At 41.8% G+C, this 18,603-nt stretch overlaps 1 protein-coding gene across 14 annotated transcripts in view; it reads left to right on the top strand.

Annotated features, from left to right (window-relative positions):
* UNC13B (unc-13 homolog B) overlaps positions 1-18,603 on the top strand; it is a 213,406-nt gene that overhangs the window by 110,960 nt on the left and 83,843 nt on the right. For all 14 annotated transcript variants that reach the window (XM_048290580.1, XM_048290582.1, XM_048290583.1 and 11 more), the window contains one exon: positions 17,409-17,455. In XM_048290580.1, coding sequence (XP_048146537.1) covers positions 17,409-17,455 — 47 coding nt within the window. The remainder of the gene's footprint in view (positions 1-17,408; positions 17,456-18,603) is intronic.

Here is an 18,603-nt window from a genome sequence, read left to right as displayed (position 1 = left end):
TAAAGATCTTTCCCAACCTAAACAATTCTATGATTCTGTACGATAAACCTACCTCATTTTTGTAGTCTCACCCTGTTTTCTTCCACCAGAGTGCAGCCAGCCCACTGCAGTGTGGGGTAGTGCTGAAGGCACACAATACTACCTTTGTTTTGAACCATGTTGGTCCAGTGTCTTGCAGAACTGAAGGTACTGCTCAGAGAGGGTTGCAGTCACCTCCCCTCTCCCTGGTGAGAGCCTTGCCTTCCCTGAGTGCTGTAAGGATAAAACATGGCTGATCCCCAGCTGATGAGCAGAGATTACATAATTGCATGTTACTCCTTCATGGGATGTCTCATGTTCTTTTTTCTCATTATGGATGCTGGCATATGACATGCTTTTACTCCTGTTGTCATGGCAAATCTGTATGTCAGGACAAAAAGTTTCTGTTGTTCATGCATTACAAGGGTATTTCAGAAGTACGTCCAGTGATAAGGTAATAAGCTGTGCAGTGTTTGTGGTAGCTCACCTGTTTCCCCTCTCTAAAATCCTAATATGTCAGCTTTGTTCTCACGGGAATAGCAAAATAACCCAAACATCCCCAAGTAAAGCAGCAATGTATTCCTCATGTTGAGCTTGAGCCTGGCTCTATTTTGGGAAGTTGGGGAACATAGAAATGGTGGTGCCTGTGCATGCTGTTCTCCTGCACATCCAGAGACAGCTGCCCTTAACTGAGCATGGAGTTCTCCTGGAAGGAGATGCCTCCTAACAAGGCAGTCAGAACAAAGCTTGTGCAGTCAGTGAAGGCTTGCAGCATCTGGCAGGACACCAGGATCGAAATACTGTTTCCTTAAAGACTTGCTTTCTTGTTATGTATTAGTGTGACTCCTGGAGTGATCCTGGAAGAGAAAAAGACTTCAGCAGGGATTTGCATCTAGATTAGGTTTTGGGGTTTTTTTCTGGGTGAACCTGCATTAACTTTTATTCCCACTTTAGATGTCTGTGCTACAAAAAAGCACGGCTCTAACACAGACAACACGACAGAAATAAGGGAACTTTATAGGGGACATGTTGCAGAGCACCTAGTCTGGAGCAGTGGAGGGGGTCAGGAGCAGGCACACAGCCCTTGAAGAGGAGGAGGGAAGGATCTGGCAGGAGGTGCAGAGACACTGTGGGATCAGCCAGTGGTCCCACAGAATGAGTGAATGCCCAGAGCTTCAGGTCTGAGTGTGGGCTTGGGATGGGGAATGGAGGGAGGAAGCCTGTGGGAGAGCTACAAAGAGGGCGATTCTCTTACTTGATTCTTGGCATTCCACTCAGTGGGCAGTGATTTGATCTTTGGTGGTAAACAGCGATTTCCGTTCATTTCCACCCACTGTAGAGAGAGGTAGAAAGGCTTCCCTCTGAGCCAGAGCTGCTGTCCACGTGTTCTGCTCTGGCCTTGTTCCCAGCTTTGGAGGAAACAGTTTCTGTCCTCCTTGGGGAAAGATGGAAAGGTACTGCTGGTATTTCATGAAATCAAAGATGTGCTTTTGAAAATCTCCAATGAAGTAGATATTCTTGTGTGTGTATATATATATATATATACACACACACATACATACATATATACACATCTATATATTCATAAATACGTACACATATGCCACAAATACTATATATAATAGATAAAAATGACAGCATTGTACTGTTTGCACTGAGCTGCTAGCTTTGGAACGACTGCAATCCTGCAAGTAAGTGTTCAACAGGAAAAAGTGATTTCTGTAACAAGCTGCTGCTCTTGAGTGTTGTAGCATACAAAGGAAGTGAGAGCAAGCTCTGTCTTGAATTGATTTTTTTTTTAAAACTAAAATGATCATTATGCCCCTCTGATGCCTTGAAAGCTGCATACAGAAGGAAACATAATGAAGATGGAGCTTTCTGAGGGAAGCCTTGCACAAGCGTATGTAGGCTTTTCTCCTTGCACTTGGAGTTCAGTATGCTGGATAATACTTGAAATGAGCATTTCCGTGTGCTACCCTCAAGCAACGCATGTAGGGAGCCACAACTGTGGAGCTCTTTTTCTTGGCTGCCATTGAATCCAGTTGCTTGCTCTCCAAGAGTTCACTTCTTACGACTGGTACAGAAGTGATTTTTTGATGTTAAACATCAGTTACCCAATCAAGTAAAAGTGACTAAACTGTGTGAGTGGTGCAAGAAGAGAGTCTGAGAAAATATCCCTTATGTCAGCCCTCTTCTGTGAGGGAATAGTTAGATAAAAAAAAAACCTCACAGAAATCCCAACAGATTTTTCTGGATCAATGGCCTGAAAATTCTAGAAAATTAAAGCTTGCTTTCTCTAAAAAAGCTGATAATCAATCCCACAGAGAATTTGTTTAGCCTGCACAAGGGCAGGTAGTGCCTTTGTTATGGAAGTTCAGCTGAGATGCTTGATGATGGGACTTAAACCTGAAGCACAGATGCAACATCTTTTATAGCATATTAATTAAGCTCTTATTACAGAGATTGGTATTTGCAATGCTGCTTCCTCCAGATCAAAAAACACTCTTTCCCTTCCTGCCCACAAAGTGAAACAATAAAAATGAAAGACAGTTACCATAGGTCTTAAATAAAACAAGAATATGAGAAAGAATATGTGCTTCAGGCAGCAAGTCCAAACTGAATCATCAAACACACTTGTGTTCTCCAGTCACCTTGCCTCCAGGAGGATCCTGTGTGGGTCTCTTGTGTGCCCTACTCTCTGGAGGAAAAAACTGATTGTATGTTGCTTAGTAAGTATGGCAGTAAAGGCACATGGAAGTTCAAGTAGTTAACATTATGGTGGTTTTTGTTTTTATTTTGCTCATTGCAGAGGGGATTTAAATAGGGGAAAATAATCCACTGCAAAATCTTCAGAGCTGGAGTAGAAGTGACATGCAGAAGCTTCATGCTGTCGGCGCAGGCTGTTTGTGCATATGCTGAGTGTGGCATATTTAACTGCAGGTTAGCTTGGGAGCTTGCAAGCTTTGAGGTTTTTTTGGTTTGGTTCGTTTTTTGGATTATTTTTTCTTTTTTTTTTTTACTGCTTTGTAGCAAAATATTAAGATGAAAATACTAAAATAGCAGAAAGGCTTTTACTCCTAAAATCTGTCATCCAGTGTTCTTGCCACTTTACAGCACTTTGTGCAATTCCTGTGGGCTAGCTGGTACTGCGCCAAGTTAAATTTGATTTCTGCTTTGGTTTGAAAAAAGAAAGGATGAAGATTGTGAACTTGAAAGGAAGGGAAACGTGCAAGGATAGAATTTCTAATGTCAGAATTCTGTATTCAGAGGGGTAATTAAATCACACAGTGCACAGTTGCAGGAGCTCAAACTTGAGAGTAATTTGCAAACCTGGTAGAAAAATGGCCACAGAATTGCTTCTTGAATTTGACCTTTTTTTTTTTTGTTTTTCCCCTTCACTTTCTTGAATAGAAGAAGGAGCAAGGAACACTTATTACAACAAGAACCTGATCTGGGGAGTTGGCCAAAACCAAGACAATGTCTGTACACTTTAAACAGCACATCCTCTTTCTGTCTGATTTTATGTGTATGCTGATTTTAGGTTTTTGGGGTTTTTTTGTTCTGCTGCTTAAGTTACCTCGGATATTTCTATCTGAACCAAACTGTAATGTCTTTTTCCCCTCTTTCGGTAGCTGCCTCATGACAGAATAAAAACTGGATGCAAGTTGTGCATTGGGAAGTGATTGATGTGTGCTTGTGCAGCTTGTAGCACTATGAGAAACACAGGTGCAGCTGATGATGTTTGCTAGAAGTAGATTGAAAAAGCAAGAAAATGAAATTTCACTTCTGCACAGAAAACCTGTTGTAAAACTGCAGGGCAGGAAGCAATTCCGGAAGCAAAAACTCCATTTGTTTCTGTGGGACAAAATGAAGAGGCTTCTCCAAGGCCAGGTGGATGATAATTCAAACCACGCACATCGCTGCCAGCTCTCCCCGGTGGAGATTGAATCAGACATGTTTGTTTGTGGAATCAAGAGGAGCTCTCCAAGCACTGAATTTTCCACGGCTGGAGGGGACTTTCATCAGGATGGAGGACGTGATTCCAAGGGAGTGAGTGAAGTGTGTGTTGGTGAAGTGGAACTGAACTGGGGTGGCTACGTAAAAATACCATGTTCAGTTCAACAGAACAAGAAGGACTTGCAGGGGAGTTCTTCTGGTGGTATCACGCAGACCTCTTCTGAAATAAAGGGCAGAGTGTCTGAGGGGCAGGACCTTTCTTCCCTGAGCATTACCATGAGCTGGAGGGATGCAGCTGAAAGGCAAGGATGCTTTCCCCAGGAAAAGACCATTGGGTACAAGAGTCGTAGAAGGCAATCAAGAGACCGCTCAGCTGATGTGGTTGATTACATTGTTAAAGAGCTCCAGGGTATAAGTCGAATCCAGACAGAGATTGCAGAGCTCCGTCAGCACCTCACCTTGATAAAAGGCTCTGTGGATGAAGTCTCCAGCTGTGTGGACACGGTCTTGAGTGAGATAGAAGGCTTGCAAGGTGGTTCTGGTGGCAAATCCCAGGGTATGCATGCTCGAGAGCCAAGAAGGGAGGTACAAAAGGAAGAGCCAGTGTTGTATTTTTATGGCATCCCAGAGAAAGATGGTGAAAACACAGTAGAGCTTATCTGCAGCTTTTTGTCTGAATATCACTGTTTCAATGGTATTCAGTGCAGTAAGTATATAAAAGATGCTTATAGGTCAGATATTGGTACAGGCAAGCCATTAATGCCAAGACCAGCAGTTGTGAAACTTGTGAGTTGTGAACAGAGAGACTTTATTTTACAGAAGTCTATCCTTCTGCAGAGCTCAGGGGTCCGGATTGCAACCAGTGAGGAGCAAAAGCGGCAGAATGGCCAGAGGGGCCAGAAAACAGATTCCGTCTCTTCGCAGTCTGGCTTCAAGAAAAATAATCAGAACTCGGTGAATCCTGATGGAGCTCAGAGAACTGATGCAGTTGGGCACCTTCAGATGGACTCATGCCAGGTTAAGTATAAAAGCACGAGTAGGAAAGGACAGTGTGCAGGGGAGAGACTTGATTCTGTGCAGAAGTCAGCCTTGACCAAGACAGACACCTTGATACCTGAAACTGGAAAGGAAGCACAAACAGTAAGCTGCAGTGAGCAGCCTTCAGATGACAGGGACATTTGCCAGGCCCTTGCTGAACCTTCACAGGTGACCAATTCGCCCAAATCAGGTGATGGAAATCACTGCTGCTCATCTGACTCTTCGGGCCATGCAAGCCAGATGTGTGCTTCAAGTAATGGTAGTGAGCAGAGGCTTGACACTAAAAGCGTCACTGAGAATTCTTCTTCTCTTCTAGAAAAAGATGAGGGAATAACCACAGAAGAAATTGAAACAGACTATGATAACTCTTGCAAATTTACCAGTGCAGAGAAAGGTGATGTTCAAAGAGAAGATGTTTCTAGTGGGGTGACAACCATTAGCTATGATCATACAACAGATGAAATGGCTGATAGTAGTGACAGCTTGAAAGATATGATCCAGATGGACCTGAATGATCAAGATCCAACTGATCAGGTCTTTAGGGATGTCCTGGAAAATTCCCAGTATTTCCTAGACCACTCCAGGGACAACATTGATCTTGTAGACATGAAGTTTTACACTAATAAGCTTGGGAAAGCTATTCACCACTTCAGGTCTGCTCTGCAAGTGGTGTTCCATAAACTGGAAACAAGTGATTCTGAAATCCTTTTGGAAAATGATAGTGGTTTACAGATGGATGATGACAACACGCTTATGCTGACCAGTTCAGGTATGGGTGGCAGCTCTGACTACTTTGCAGAAACCCCTCCTAGTCAGTCCTCTGAGAGCCAGGCAAACACGAATGTCAACAGTGAAACATCTGCTCAGATGCAATTGGCTCCTTCCAGTCTTTCCTCTGTTTCACATGAGCCTCCTGTTTCCAGTGTGATGCCATCATCTGTCAGTGAAGTCCCTGCTGGGCAGCAATTACCTCCTGAGGAGCTTGGAGAAGATGTGAACCGTCTGGCTGAGCCAGCAAAGGAATGTAGGCCCATGAGCCTTGACAAGGTGTGCGCAGAGACCATCTACCTGAACAAATGCATCAACAATTTCAAAAATGTGCTGAGGGAAAAGAGACAAATGCGTAGGAGACTCTTAAAAGAATTAGCACAGGAGGGAAACTGGATTTCTGCTGAGGAGACAAATTCAGGTAAAATGAAAAGAATGTTTTTAAGGAGATGTCAAAATCTGGTATTTGTGCAGCCAGCGGCCAACACTTCATTCTGTGGGTGAACTGTGAATATTCTGTGAGTGTATTAAAAGTTGTGAGCAAATAGTTACAAAGAGAAGTACATGCACTGTACAACAGTACTGACAAAACCCCCTGAAATTTACTGTGTAACACACTGAAATGCCAGTTAGCAAGCTTCACCTTTTTTTTTTCTTTGAGAGAGAGAGATTTGCAGAGCTTCTTCGAAATAGCAGGTGTTAAGGTTTTTCATCATAATTCGTGACTTGGTTTCTTGTTAAATATAATAGTTAAGACATGTGATAACGAAGTGTGCATTTGAGCTATAAGTAGCCAGATTTGCAGTTTTGTGAGTTGAGTGGATCTAGACTTTAAGTGACTCCATCACAAAGTGACATCCCACAAAGTGGGAGTTCTCAGTGTTTAATCACTGCTAGATGTTATCCTAGTAGAGGGCATTGAAAATAATAAAGAAAATAGTAATAATAATAATAGTAATAATAATAATAACAATAATAATAATGTAGTAATAGTAATAGTAATAATAGTTTAAAATTTGGAAAGTTGAGACTTGTATTTTTGTATTCTTTCCATAATTTGTCCATGAGGTGAAAATTTTTTGTTTCTGGGGAAACAAAATACATCTCTTATTGCCAGCACAGATATTGAAATGTATGACCGCAGCAGATGGGAACTGATACAGTGGTGGAGCAGTGCTGCTAAACCATTTCCTGAGGATGTGATGATAGAGCTGACTGGCATCTTTTGATGGGACATGTTTTGATAGGCCTCAATTTAGTAAGACAGAACCTAAAGTTGAAGTGTAGGTCCATCTTCCCTGTCCCTCTCCAGGCGGTGAGAAGGCTTTCTCAGTGTCATCTCTACAAATCACTACACAGTTCAGGAAAGAGGCATTGTTTCAAGAGTGGAAGTTATTTTAACTACAGCTTGAAATCTTCACATACTTGTTGTGAACTTCCTTGTATCAAATACTGTGTTCACTCTTCTTGCCATCATGAAAGCTGGTCAGAATAATCAGAGATAATCCTCTCCCAACTGAAGGAGTCATCTGCCAAGTGCTTTTCCAGTGACTCTGCTTTCACTGTGAAGAAACAATCTGTCAACCCGTATTTGATTTCTGTACCAGCATTCTTCTCAGTTATGCAGATCATAAAGCTGGTAATGAGCTCTCTGCTTTCTTATTTTGTACAAGGTCTTTGTTGAGTTGGCTCAAACAGTAAGTTTTTAATGAGGGAAACACTGGGATTTGTTAGCAGGCTTGGCACAGATACTTTTTTTTTTTTGGTGGTGTTTGTGTGGTGCTCAAGTCCTGGACATATGTCCTAATTTTAGAACCTGAGGGAACAGACAGTGGTTGGGATTAGCATTTGCCACAGTACAGCAGAAGTACTGAAATAGCCTGTTTCTGAATGTGAGAGGAGGCTGCTCATCTCAGCAGAGTTTGAGCAGCAGAGTTTGAGCAGCACAGGCACGTTCACAAGGCAAGAAGTAGCCAAAACAATTAAGGAGGAGGAGGAGCAGCAGAGCTGGACTTTGTACCTTAGATCTGGCCCCAAGGTGAATTGGGATTTCTGATCCTCCCTGAATCAGTTCTCTTGAACATCATCCAGTGTGACAAAAAGTTGGTGGCACTTGTGTGCCACTCCCATAAAGGTGGATCTATAAGGTAGATTTGGCAACTGAAGCTATAAAAATAAGTATGTGATGAAGTCACGATGTAGCAAATGTGCTCTGAGAGATGGAAGAAGTCAAAGCTAGTGGAAATCAGTGGATAAAGGGTAAGAAAAGAGAGACCTTGGGAAAAAAACGGTGGAGATGTCAGGGAGCAAAGCAGCCCAGATCCTGACAGCTAGACAGGAAAGAGTTGGAACTAGATGATCTTTAAGGTCTCTTCCAACACAAACCATTCTGTGATTCTGTGACTGTCTGAAATAGTGTTGTTTTGGCATGCATTTTTCAAGAAAGAGAAGCTGCATCCTGTTTCAATGTACTCAAGTGAGAGCCAAGCTTTTATTTTCTTCCTTCGGAAAAAGGATCGTACCTGGAATGCAATGAAATGTTGTTGGTTTGCTTTTTTGTCCCAGCTGTAGATGAGTGTTTGTGTCTTACTTTAAAAATATAATTTGTTGTTAATAGCCTTTTCAGTTCCCAGATAAGGTCCACTGAAAACCCAGTTCTGGAGCTGTTTTTTTGGTTCTGAACCTGAACTTCACTTTGCTCGGAAGTTCAGTTCAAGGTATTTTCTTAAATGTGTTTGTTAGCAGCCTCCAGCAAAGGAATGGAAGATAAATTTGAAGGTGTTGGTAAATATGCGTGTTTTGGTGATTCAGAGATGATGCACTGGCATAAAAGTTTAAATTATTTATAGTTGAACACAGATGCAAATTACCAGAAGAACTTGGAACTTGGCAGATGCATATAAATAATTATGTTTAATTGGAAGTCAAAAGAGAAAAAATATCCCCTGAAAATCTGAAGAAGCTTTTGAAGTTTGAATTTGAGAAAAAGCAAAAAGTGTAACTGAAGATGATGATAGTTTGAATTTGTTTAAAGAAAAGCCATGAAATGCTAGAGATTTTTTGAGATTTAAGGTGACTGCTCAAAAGTGAAATGGTGAAAGAATTCTGTGATCAGGGTTTAACCAAATTAGTCACCATTGATGAAACTGAGTGCACCTGCTGTAATGAGATGCAAGATTTTAAATCTGTGTCTGCAGTTACCCAGAGCTTTGCCAAATTTTACATTTGGCCTGAAAGTGTCCCTAACAACCTTAAACTGATGGTGCTCCGAAGTCAAAGATATGTATGGATTTTAATACAAAATGTTTTGTTGTTTTCAGTTTTTTGTAATTATCCAAAAATTAGTCTAATGCAAGATTTATAACTTTGCATTTGTATAAAAATAAGCGTGACCTATATTTGAGAAGCTCTGGTGCCCTGAGGTCTTAAAATTTGGCAGTGCTAGTCTGTGTCAAGGAATTTTCTGTGGAAAATCAACCCTGAATGAGCAGAGTGAATACACTTTTGAAAAATGTGTAGTTTGCATATGCTCACTGGTAGCTTGCTACTGTTGAGCTGTTGCACTGCCAGAGACTCTATCTGTCCCCAGTGTTTTCCAGCTGGGGGCTAGAAGCAGGGTTTCCCTGCTCGACCTGACTGAGAGCCACAGCAGACCTGAGAGGGGACGAGTCCAGGTCTTCTGCATCTTCTGCGCCTCGAGACTCCACAGGAGATGCTAAGAAGGATTAGAGTTTAAATGCAAAGGAATTAAAAACCCAGGAATGAGGGGTGTCTGGGTCTGCCTGAGACTCACTGAAACCGCTCCAGGGACCAAGTCAGGAGAGATTTGGCTTGGGTTGGAAGGGCTTGGAGTGACTGTGTAAAAAGGAGGACAAAACCAGAGGACTTGAAGTGAAATTGTGTCTGTCTAGGTGAGAAAGTTTGGCTTAATTGAATAGGACAGGCAGGAAGATGGTACAGAAAATTACTTTAGAGAGAACAGTCAGAAGGGTCCATGCCCAACAAAATGTGTTCCCATCTGAGTCTTGAAGGGACCCCAAGTTTCCTCAGTTTCTCCAGGTCAGCAGGTCTGTGCAGAGCAGACTGCCAAAACACGGTACTTGTGCCACACCGGTGGTTGCAGCATCCTGCTGCTTGTGATTTCTCCTCCATTAGCACCAAAGGAGAAACCTCCAGGGTGGTCCAGAGGCTTCCTCCCCTAATGAGCATCCATGCAGGCATGTCTTAAGGTGGAAAATAGGATTTTTATTTTAGCTACAATCCAGCACTTCGTTTGCTAAAGTAATTCAACTTCTCCTTAGCGATTGAGTTAAAATAGCTTCTCTATTTTCCTGTCTTAGTGATTGCATGTCTGTAATTACACCCATATAGACAGTAACTTCAAAAACTATTTTTGCTTTTACACCAATTTGAGTGTCTCCTGTTGCCATGAAGATATTCCTTCCCCTCCATCTTTCATACACAAATGAGTAATACGGTTCTTCTGTGCAGATAGAGAAATATCTGATTGGAAGACTTAAAAAATACCATGTCTGTACCGGAAGTTTTGAGTATGACTCTCATGTAACTTTACTAGCCTTGAAATTGCCTATCCATAAACATGAGATTTAGTGTAGGAGGCTTCTGGATTTTTTTTTGCTCAGAGGAAAATTGCCTAGATGTATAAACTCAGAAAATATCTCTCTGCATTATGGTATTTGCAAAAGCAAAATGTGTTCCGTGGGAGCTGCCAGTTTCCTCATACCGGGCAAAATGTACAGGGGGTGAGGAAGGGAGCAGGGGATATGTTTCAGATGCAGGCAGTGGATGCAGTCTGGGGGAGAGGGGAGCAAATTTGTCCCTCCTTATAATAAATACAGGGTTTTTTTCTTGTATGGTAAACGGCAGCTCCAGTTCTGTATTAAGATTACTTAAAAATCCCCAGTTAATGAAACAGGAATGGTAACTCTAAAAAGAGCTCTCAAAAGCATATATTTTTATGCATGTGTAGTTATGGATGAAATCTGATTAGTTTAATTCAAGGTTGTCTGTTAGTGATTAATTGACTGGTGCATGTCCCAGGAAGTGCATGGGAAAACTCTCTGCTGCACAAATGTGTTATCAACTTGTGGCAAACCTTTACCCCAATTTCTGTAAAAATCATTTTACAGAACTCATGGCAGAAAGCTGGTCTACTAACTTTTGTTCCTCTCCTTCTTCTCTTTTTTTTTTTTTTTTTTTCTTTCTTTGCAGAAGGAGGTAGAGGAGAGCTCCAGGTTGTACATGTTGTCCCTTGTAACCAGCATCTCTTTCTGAAACCTCTGTGTGTGCATGACTCATCTTTCTGTAGCCAGTTGCTCCCACTGAGGCTCTGAGATTCAGTTTAGCATGTCATGGTTGTCTGGGGCATTGTTAACACTGTGTATAAGTTAAGAGTCTGTTCAGTGCCTATGACCTTGTACAAAGAGGAAAACATGAATGCTTGGAGTGATCTCCCTTCAGTGTTCTGTGGGGTGTGTGTGATGTGCACAGGCACCACGTGTGCAGAGGACAAGTTGCTCATTCCAGTCTACTCTTTATGAATCTTGTTTAAACCAAGTATTTCCTCATTTTTCTTCAGTTGTATTATTTCATTTCATCTGTCTGGCTTGTCCACTTTCATCAATTAAAGTCAAAAGTACATCTATTGAAAGTATATCTATGGGCTGTAGTTGTGAGATTAATCAAGACTGGATGCTGAAAGGTCTGCTGCAGGTCCCATGCCTTTTTAGATAGTCACTTTGCTTTGAGCAGGGCCCTATGCCCCATGGGAAGGGCAGAACTTTTTCCTTAATACCTATAGCTGTTGTCTTTCTATTCGTGGACTGGCTACCTCTCCGCCCATTATCCTGTGGGCAACAGGTAACTCTTTCCTCCTAGGAGGATCTGCAGAATTGTTTTGTCGACTGCTGTGTGCTTTGTCAACAGTTGCGTTAGCAACTCACATAGAGAAACTACTGGCTTTCGGATCCTCAGCTGTTTTATTTTCATGACTCTGTGCTATATGCATTCAGTGCCTGCTGTGCTTCCCCCTCTCTCGTAGCTGTATGAATGAGGCTAAACTGGCTTCCAGGAGAAGCTGAACCTTGAACGGATTTTGGGCCTCCGTGCAAATGCCATCCATGGAGTTTGATGAATTTGCTTTTCTAAGCTTTATTGGCTCATGTATCAGCAGTTTTGTTTCCTTCTTACTGGTAAATATCTGTCCATTAATGCTTTTTCAGGAATGCAGAGATACCTGGTGTCAAATATCAGTGTTAAATTCAGTCCCATTTTGGCTTCAGTGCAAAACCACTGGAACCTCCTTTAAACTTCCCATCTGGCAGCTGGAAGAGTGGCTCCAGGTGATCCATCAGCAAGAAGGAGCTTCCTTTGGGGCTCTTCAGGCGTCAATTAAATGGATGCTGTTGCAGAATACAGAATGAATTTAAAATAATCCCGTGACTTGTTGCAGCTTTGGATTCCATGTAAAATGTAGCATACTTGACTGAATGAAGACATTGAAACACAAGACTGAGTTGTTTAATTGGGAAGATTTAGTTCAGTCTGACTCTGTTAATGCCACTGAAGAAATGCTCTAATTAGGCATGACCAGAAGTTTAATTTAGTCAGTGAAACAGTTGCTCCTTGTTTTAGCCTGATTCAGATTAACCTACATCTAACTGAGGTTTTTGAGGTTTAATAATAAAGCATGGTATTTGAAAACAAGTTAGGATGGTTTTCAAAACAAATAAGTTATTATTGATCTTTTTATCTGTTTAAATAAAGCAGCATAAAGCAGCTTTACATGTTTTACATCTGTTTTATATCTTAAGAGGATAATGTGCTAGACACAGTACTTAAATGTGATGGAAAATTACATTGTTAGGAAGCCTTTTATGTGGAGAGCTAGATTTATATGGAGAGCTAACACATCTGTGGATGTTCTTCCTTTCCCTTGTACTGCTCCAGACTTTATGATTTTTTATTTCTTTTTATGCCCCTCTGTCCTTTTAATGGACTTTCATTTTCTCTTCTACAGAAGTGCATAATTGTTTGTTCTATTAAAGTATCTTGTGTAGGAGAGAATTTGAAAAATTTGAAAATTGCAACTTTGTTAAATAACTTATCAAGTTACTTGTAAGCCCAGCTGCTGCTTTTTCTGAGTAAGCAAAACTGTTGTTTCCTTCTTAGGCTTCACCAAACATTGCCTTTCCTATGACTGAATACTTGCCTTGAGTGTCCATGTCTGTTGCCTCCCTTTAATTTAAGGGCCTTAAATTTATGCTGCTCTGTCACTGGCATTGTTTTGCTAACTGGTTCTTGGTTGACAAGAAACTTTAATTATTTAGAGAAGACCTTTCAGCGCCTGATTATGGTATACTTTACTGTGAGTGAATATACTGCAGTACTAGGGGTCACAAGCACTTCCCCATTTGAAAGTATACGTTGGACAGTACGTATAAAAATGTCATCCACCAGCATCAGAAAAAAAAAAAAAAATCACATTCCAGATTCAGCCTGGTGTGGCTGCTTTCAAGGAAAGATCAAGTGATAGAGCTGTGCAGAGAAGGCCATAAGCCAGCAAAACACTTTCTGTGACATGCAGTATGTGGATGGCAGGGTTTTAAATGTGTCTGCTTTCCCTTTGCCCTCCCATTTGTCCCTGCGAAGGACAGTGCTAAAAACTCTAGCAGTTGTTCCAGTGCTCTTCTCACCTGCCTTTTGTTTCTGCTACTTGTCCAGGCTCTGAGCAGGTCAGGCTCCTGGCATGGGCTGAACTTGAGCAGACCCATGGCTGGTGACAAGTCCCAGGGCAGCTACTGGAGGCCTGCTGTGTCCTGGCACGAGTGGTGCCTTTGGAGGGTTGGAACCTCTCCACCTGCAGCAAATCCATCTGGAGGGACAATATTGCTGTTTGCTTTCTTTAAATGAGGAGGAATATGTGAAGAGTTCTTACTCCCAACAGGGGTGCAAACTCTGGATTACTGTGTTTAACTGCCACTTAGGGAGGCGTCTTAACCCTCATGCCAGCACTTGTAGCTAATGCAGCCTCTGGTTCTTTGACTGCGTATGTCAGCACAAGAAGGGACTGCAGAGGACTTCTTGGTGACTGCCACTGTGTGATATGATGCCATTTCCTTGTATGTAAACCTCCCAATTTCCTTCTCTAGAACTGATTAGGTTTGGTGTCTGCTTCTCCTTTTGAAAGGCTTCTACAGAACTGTTGTGGTGAGACACCTTTGAATTTTCAACCTCTGTTTAGCTGCAGTTCTTCTCCCATTCACCTACCTATTGAACAAACACAGGAAAAGGTTCTTTTTGCTAGAGTAAGCAGGATGCTTTGTTCTTCTCCTATAGTATTGTGTTTATATCCTCCAGCTGCTTTTGCTGTTTTCCTTTGTGATTTTTTTTTTACTTTGGTACAGAATAAAAAGATTTCATATACTTTTCTGAAGGAATCTTGCCAGCACAGTACAAAGGTATTTATGCTTTTATTTCTGTGGAGACATTTCATTGGACATATTCTATGGATTATGTTCTCTTTCTACCTGGCTGTATCATTGGAAGCTTATGTCAGTGTGATGACTAGAACTCAAATCTATTGTCACATGCTCTTCTCCACTGAGGAACAGCTTGTATGTAGTCAAATTCATGGCAGCCTTCGGGGCTTTGGCCTTGCCATTTGTTCCATGTTTAATCCTCCATTGTTACAGTGTTTACTGTCATCAATTCTTTCCACTGGACCTATGAGTTCAGGATCAATAATTCCGCTGGGTTTGTCATTTCAAACCAACCAGATTTTATCAGCAGATCCTACTTACTCCCACTAGCTTCCTTATTGCGTTGTCCATGGCTGGCTCAGTTACAGTTACTTGTTTATCCACCTGAAAGCTCCTTCCTCCTCCTCAACTTATCCGGCCTCATTAACGTCACATGGCTCTGCATCAAAAGGGTTTTTTTGAAATGAAAATTCAGTTCATCATTTATTTTATGGTTAGAGAAAAAGAGTTCCTTTGTGAAACAGGCACAGAATGTTTGCAGGATTGGTTGTGCCTCTGTTATATTTTTTCCTGGTTTTCAGTAGCCTCCGTCTTAATTCTTTCCTTCATGTTTGCTCAGAACCCGTTCAAGCTGTTGAAGCCAGTAATGGTCCTGCACTAATCTGGATCACATTTCCCTCCTCCACACACACACACACACACACTTTAACTGTGGGTACTGCACTGACTCTTCCACAGTCTCAAGGCATTAGCCCTTGTTTGATGGATGTCAGGTGCTGGTTCTCTTGGCATTTTCTCAGGGAGAAGGCTGCCTGGAGCAAATCAGCTCTTTACTTTGCTTTCAGCAGGTGGTAACTCCTGCTTTCACACAGCCATCACCTGCTTTGGCCCTGCATCAATATTGCCACTTACTGAAAGCCCTTTCTTTTGTTTTGTGCTGTTATACCCAGACGATTTTTAATCTTGACCCTAGAGAAGCTCTGCCTCTTTTTTTCTTTTTATTTGCGTGTCTGAAAGGCTTGGTAAAAATAAATTATACTTTTACTCATTTATTTTAATTATCTGGAGCTCCTGGCAAATTTTACTTTGCATGTCACAAATCTGGGACATGATGGAGGTTTGTTTCCTGATCATACTTTCTGGCCTCCCCACATCTACATTCCTGACTGTTCTCTGTTGACTCATGGTTGCCTGTAAGAAATTGCTCAACTAGGTAACAGCTTTCCCTGCATCTTCCCCTCCCGCCTTTCTCCCAGATTCTTGATGCTGTTGTGGTCTCCAGTCTGCAGTGAACACACTATTTTGTGGTCTGTTAATGTCTCAAATATCAGTCACTTATATTTAGTTTCTCATGTCAAATGATTGAAAACTTTGTTATTACTAATACCTTCTGCCAGTCAATGTTTCCACGTTAGTGTTTGTCATTCTCTGTCATTCAGCACAGCCAAGCCATTGGTGCCAAGCTCAATCCAGTATGAAACTTTTGTCCATTTTAGTGTTGCTTTCTAACCACAGCTCTTCCAAGTGTTCAGATGCAAAGGTAGAGATGTCCTCCCCTGTGTGCTCAGAAGGATCTGGTTGCATTTGGTTTATGAAATCTCTCTTGACCAGCAGTTTGTTCATATTCCTTAGGAGGAAATGCAGGTTTCAGGCTGAGGGGTTTTGGAAGCACAGCTTAGTGGAGCCTGGTGTGCTGCTGCAGCTGTGGGGAAACGTGCACTGTACTGGGCTGTGGCTCTCGGCCCCTTCCTGCTCTGCAGGCCTGTCTGATCGTGTCCATTCTGTTATGGATAACATCATACTGTTCAATCTGTTTAAATATAAAATAATAAACATTACTAATATGTAGTCTTTAAATCTGCCTATCCCCGAAATTGTAGGACTCCAAAGTACAAAGTTTGGACGTTTGCTTCTGTTCAAGTTCATACCTCAAAGAGAACTCCTTTTCCTTGTTTATTTCTGGTCTTCTTGGGAGTCTTTTACCTGTGAACAGTCTGGGGTTGCACAGCTCACCCAAAGCACAGGTTAGGGGAAAAAAAAGAGAGGAGAAGAAAGGAAAAAAAACCCTTTGTTTTGGAGCCATGTTCTTTTGTCTTGCATAGAGTTGGATCTTATTTCCTGACTTAAGCTCCTTTACTTTGTTGACTCTCAGGTTGTGAGTCCCATGGCTGGAAATACTTTTTCTCTGTGTGCAAGTTGCAGCCTCCTTATTCTCTTGGCAGATATGATTATCTGAGGTTGGATTTTTAAATGTTTGCATCGTGACTTGCTTAGTCCTGTGTGAAAGCATCATTTCGTTCAGGGAGTGCAGGAGAACATATGACCTGTGAGCTGAAACAAGGAGGTTTCCGATTACAGGTAACCATTTCTTCCAGGTACATTTCAAGTGTTCAGGTACTTATCACTTCTAATTAGTCCACTGAAGATCTGCAGAGAAACAGAACATCACTCTATGAAGGCACTCCTAAATAGGAACATAAGAACATGGTTTGAATTCCTAAATATGAATCCCCACATTTGCAGTCTGTTGTGTTTTCCATCACACCATGAGATCCCAGTTGACCTGCATGTGGTGGCCCTTGTTTCATGCCTGTTGGAAATGAAATACTTTCAAATAAATGGGTGACTCTGTAATAGGACCTCTCTGCATAGGGGACTAAAGAGTCTTTGCATTTGGGCACGAGCAAAACTCCCAAGTGTTCATACAGAGGTTCATGTTACTCTGTCATTTGTGCATTTCATAAAGGGCTTTCAATTTATAACATCTTCATTATGACAACATTCATGTTAAGCAGTGACCTGTAGTAAGAGGAGCTCTCCAATAACTCATTGGAGTTTGAAAAAAATAAAACGTTTGTCTTCAAGACTGCCTTTTGAATGAGGAGTTGCACTGAACAGGCTCTTCAGGTTCCAGTCCTAGCTATTCAATGAAATTGCATAGTCTGTCTGTGTCTGTATGACTTATCCTGGCATCTTAGTCACTGGAGGTGCTTGAGTGAGTTTCTGTATGCATTTGCCTGCATGCAGTGTGGTCTATTACCCTTTCCACAGAATATAATACAAATACTTTTTCTGGTGTTCCTGGAAAGTAATTTCATGCTGTTCTTTTCTCTTCCCCCACTTCAGGGCCAAGATGAGGCTGATCCATCGAAACCACCCTGGCTCAAAGGAGGGTAAGTGGTATTTTGAGACCTTTTATCCTTGTATTTATGATTACAGTGTACTTCAGAGGTGTGCAGTTCAGTCCAAGTAAAAATAGCATTTCTGATGTTTCTAATGAAGTAATCAAGTGGCCAGACTTCACTGAGGGCCAGGCTGCTGCTATATTTCAGTCTCTTCTTAAGCAGCTGTAGGTGGACAGCTCTTCCAGACCTGTGGTTAAGAACAAGGCTATAGTTGCAATGTATAATCTGTAATGTGTTGGTGGCAAGTGCTTATGGCAGCAGTATTAAATAATTGCTACTGAGTACCTCGGAGTGGTCTGGATGAAATCTTCTCTTTTGGATCAGTCATTGGTGGCAGCAGAGGGGGGGAAGAGAAGCTCTGAAAGTGCTGTGTCTTTTGCTCTTAGAAGAAGAAGATAGGTTTGGGGAAGTCTTCTGTATTTTAAATGATTCCTTGTAGTAGCTAAAACTGCCCTAACTCTAGAAGTTATTGCAATTTGTATTTTTAAAGCAGTGCTCCTCATGCCTGTTTTGCACAGATGAGAGTGATTCTTGTGAATGAGTCGTGCATTCTCTTCACAACACACTACTTGCAGCAAATGAAGCAGACAAATTCTGACTGTAATTTTGGCATGACACTCCGTGATAATAGGTGCCACCACGGCAGCTTCCCTGAGATCCTCTGGCAGGAAAAAGGCAGTGACACATTTTACAGGTTATGTGCCTGGTACCACGATCAGGATGATTTGGTTTGGTGGTGGGGCACCCATGAGGAGCTATCAGTCAGCAGCAGCAAGATTTGCCCTGAAATCTTGGCTAGAGGTTTGCTTGCTACGTGCTTAAGTTAATTCTCATACTATTGAAGGAAGCTTCCCTAATAAAACATGAAGTTAAATTGGAAGCTTCGGTATATGGCTGTCTGCTTTTGGAGTCATTGTTCTGTGGTGTTGATGTTCCCTCGAAGCATCACCTGTGGATGCCTGGAGCTGCCTAGCAACCCCCTGCTTTTCCCAAGGACCCTGGGACTTAGCGAGCGGGCTGCTGGAGAACTGGCAATTTGCAGGAGCAGGACACAGTGATTTATTGTAACTATAAACAGCACCTTCCTTTAACAAGGAGACAATGTACTCAGTTTATTGGTTCATGCACACAAAATG

The sequence above is a fragment of the Corvus hawaiiensis genome, chromosome Z (assembly GCF_020740725.1).
Source record: "Corvus hawaiiensis isolate bCorHaw1 chromosome Z, bCorHaw1.pri.cur, whole genome shotgun sequence".
Lineage (NCBI taxonomy): Eukaryota > Metazoa > Chordata > Aves > Passeriformes > Corvidae > Corvus > Corvus hawaiiensis.
Note: the sequence above shows the minus strand (reverse complement) of the source record. Positions and strands in the feature narration are given on the sequence as shown.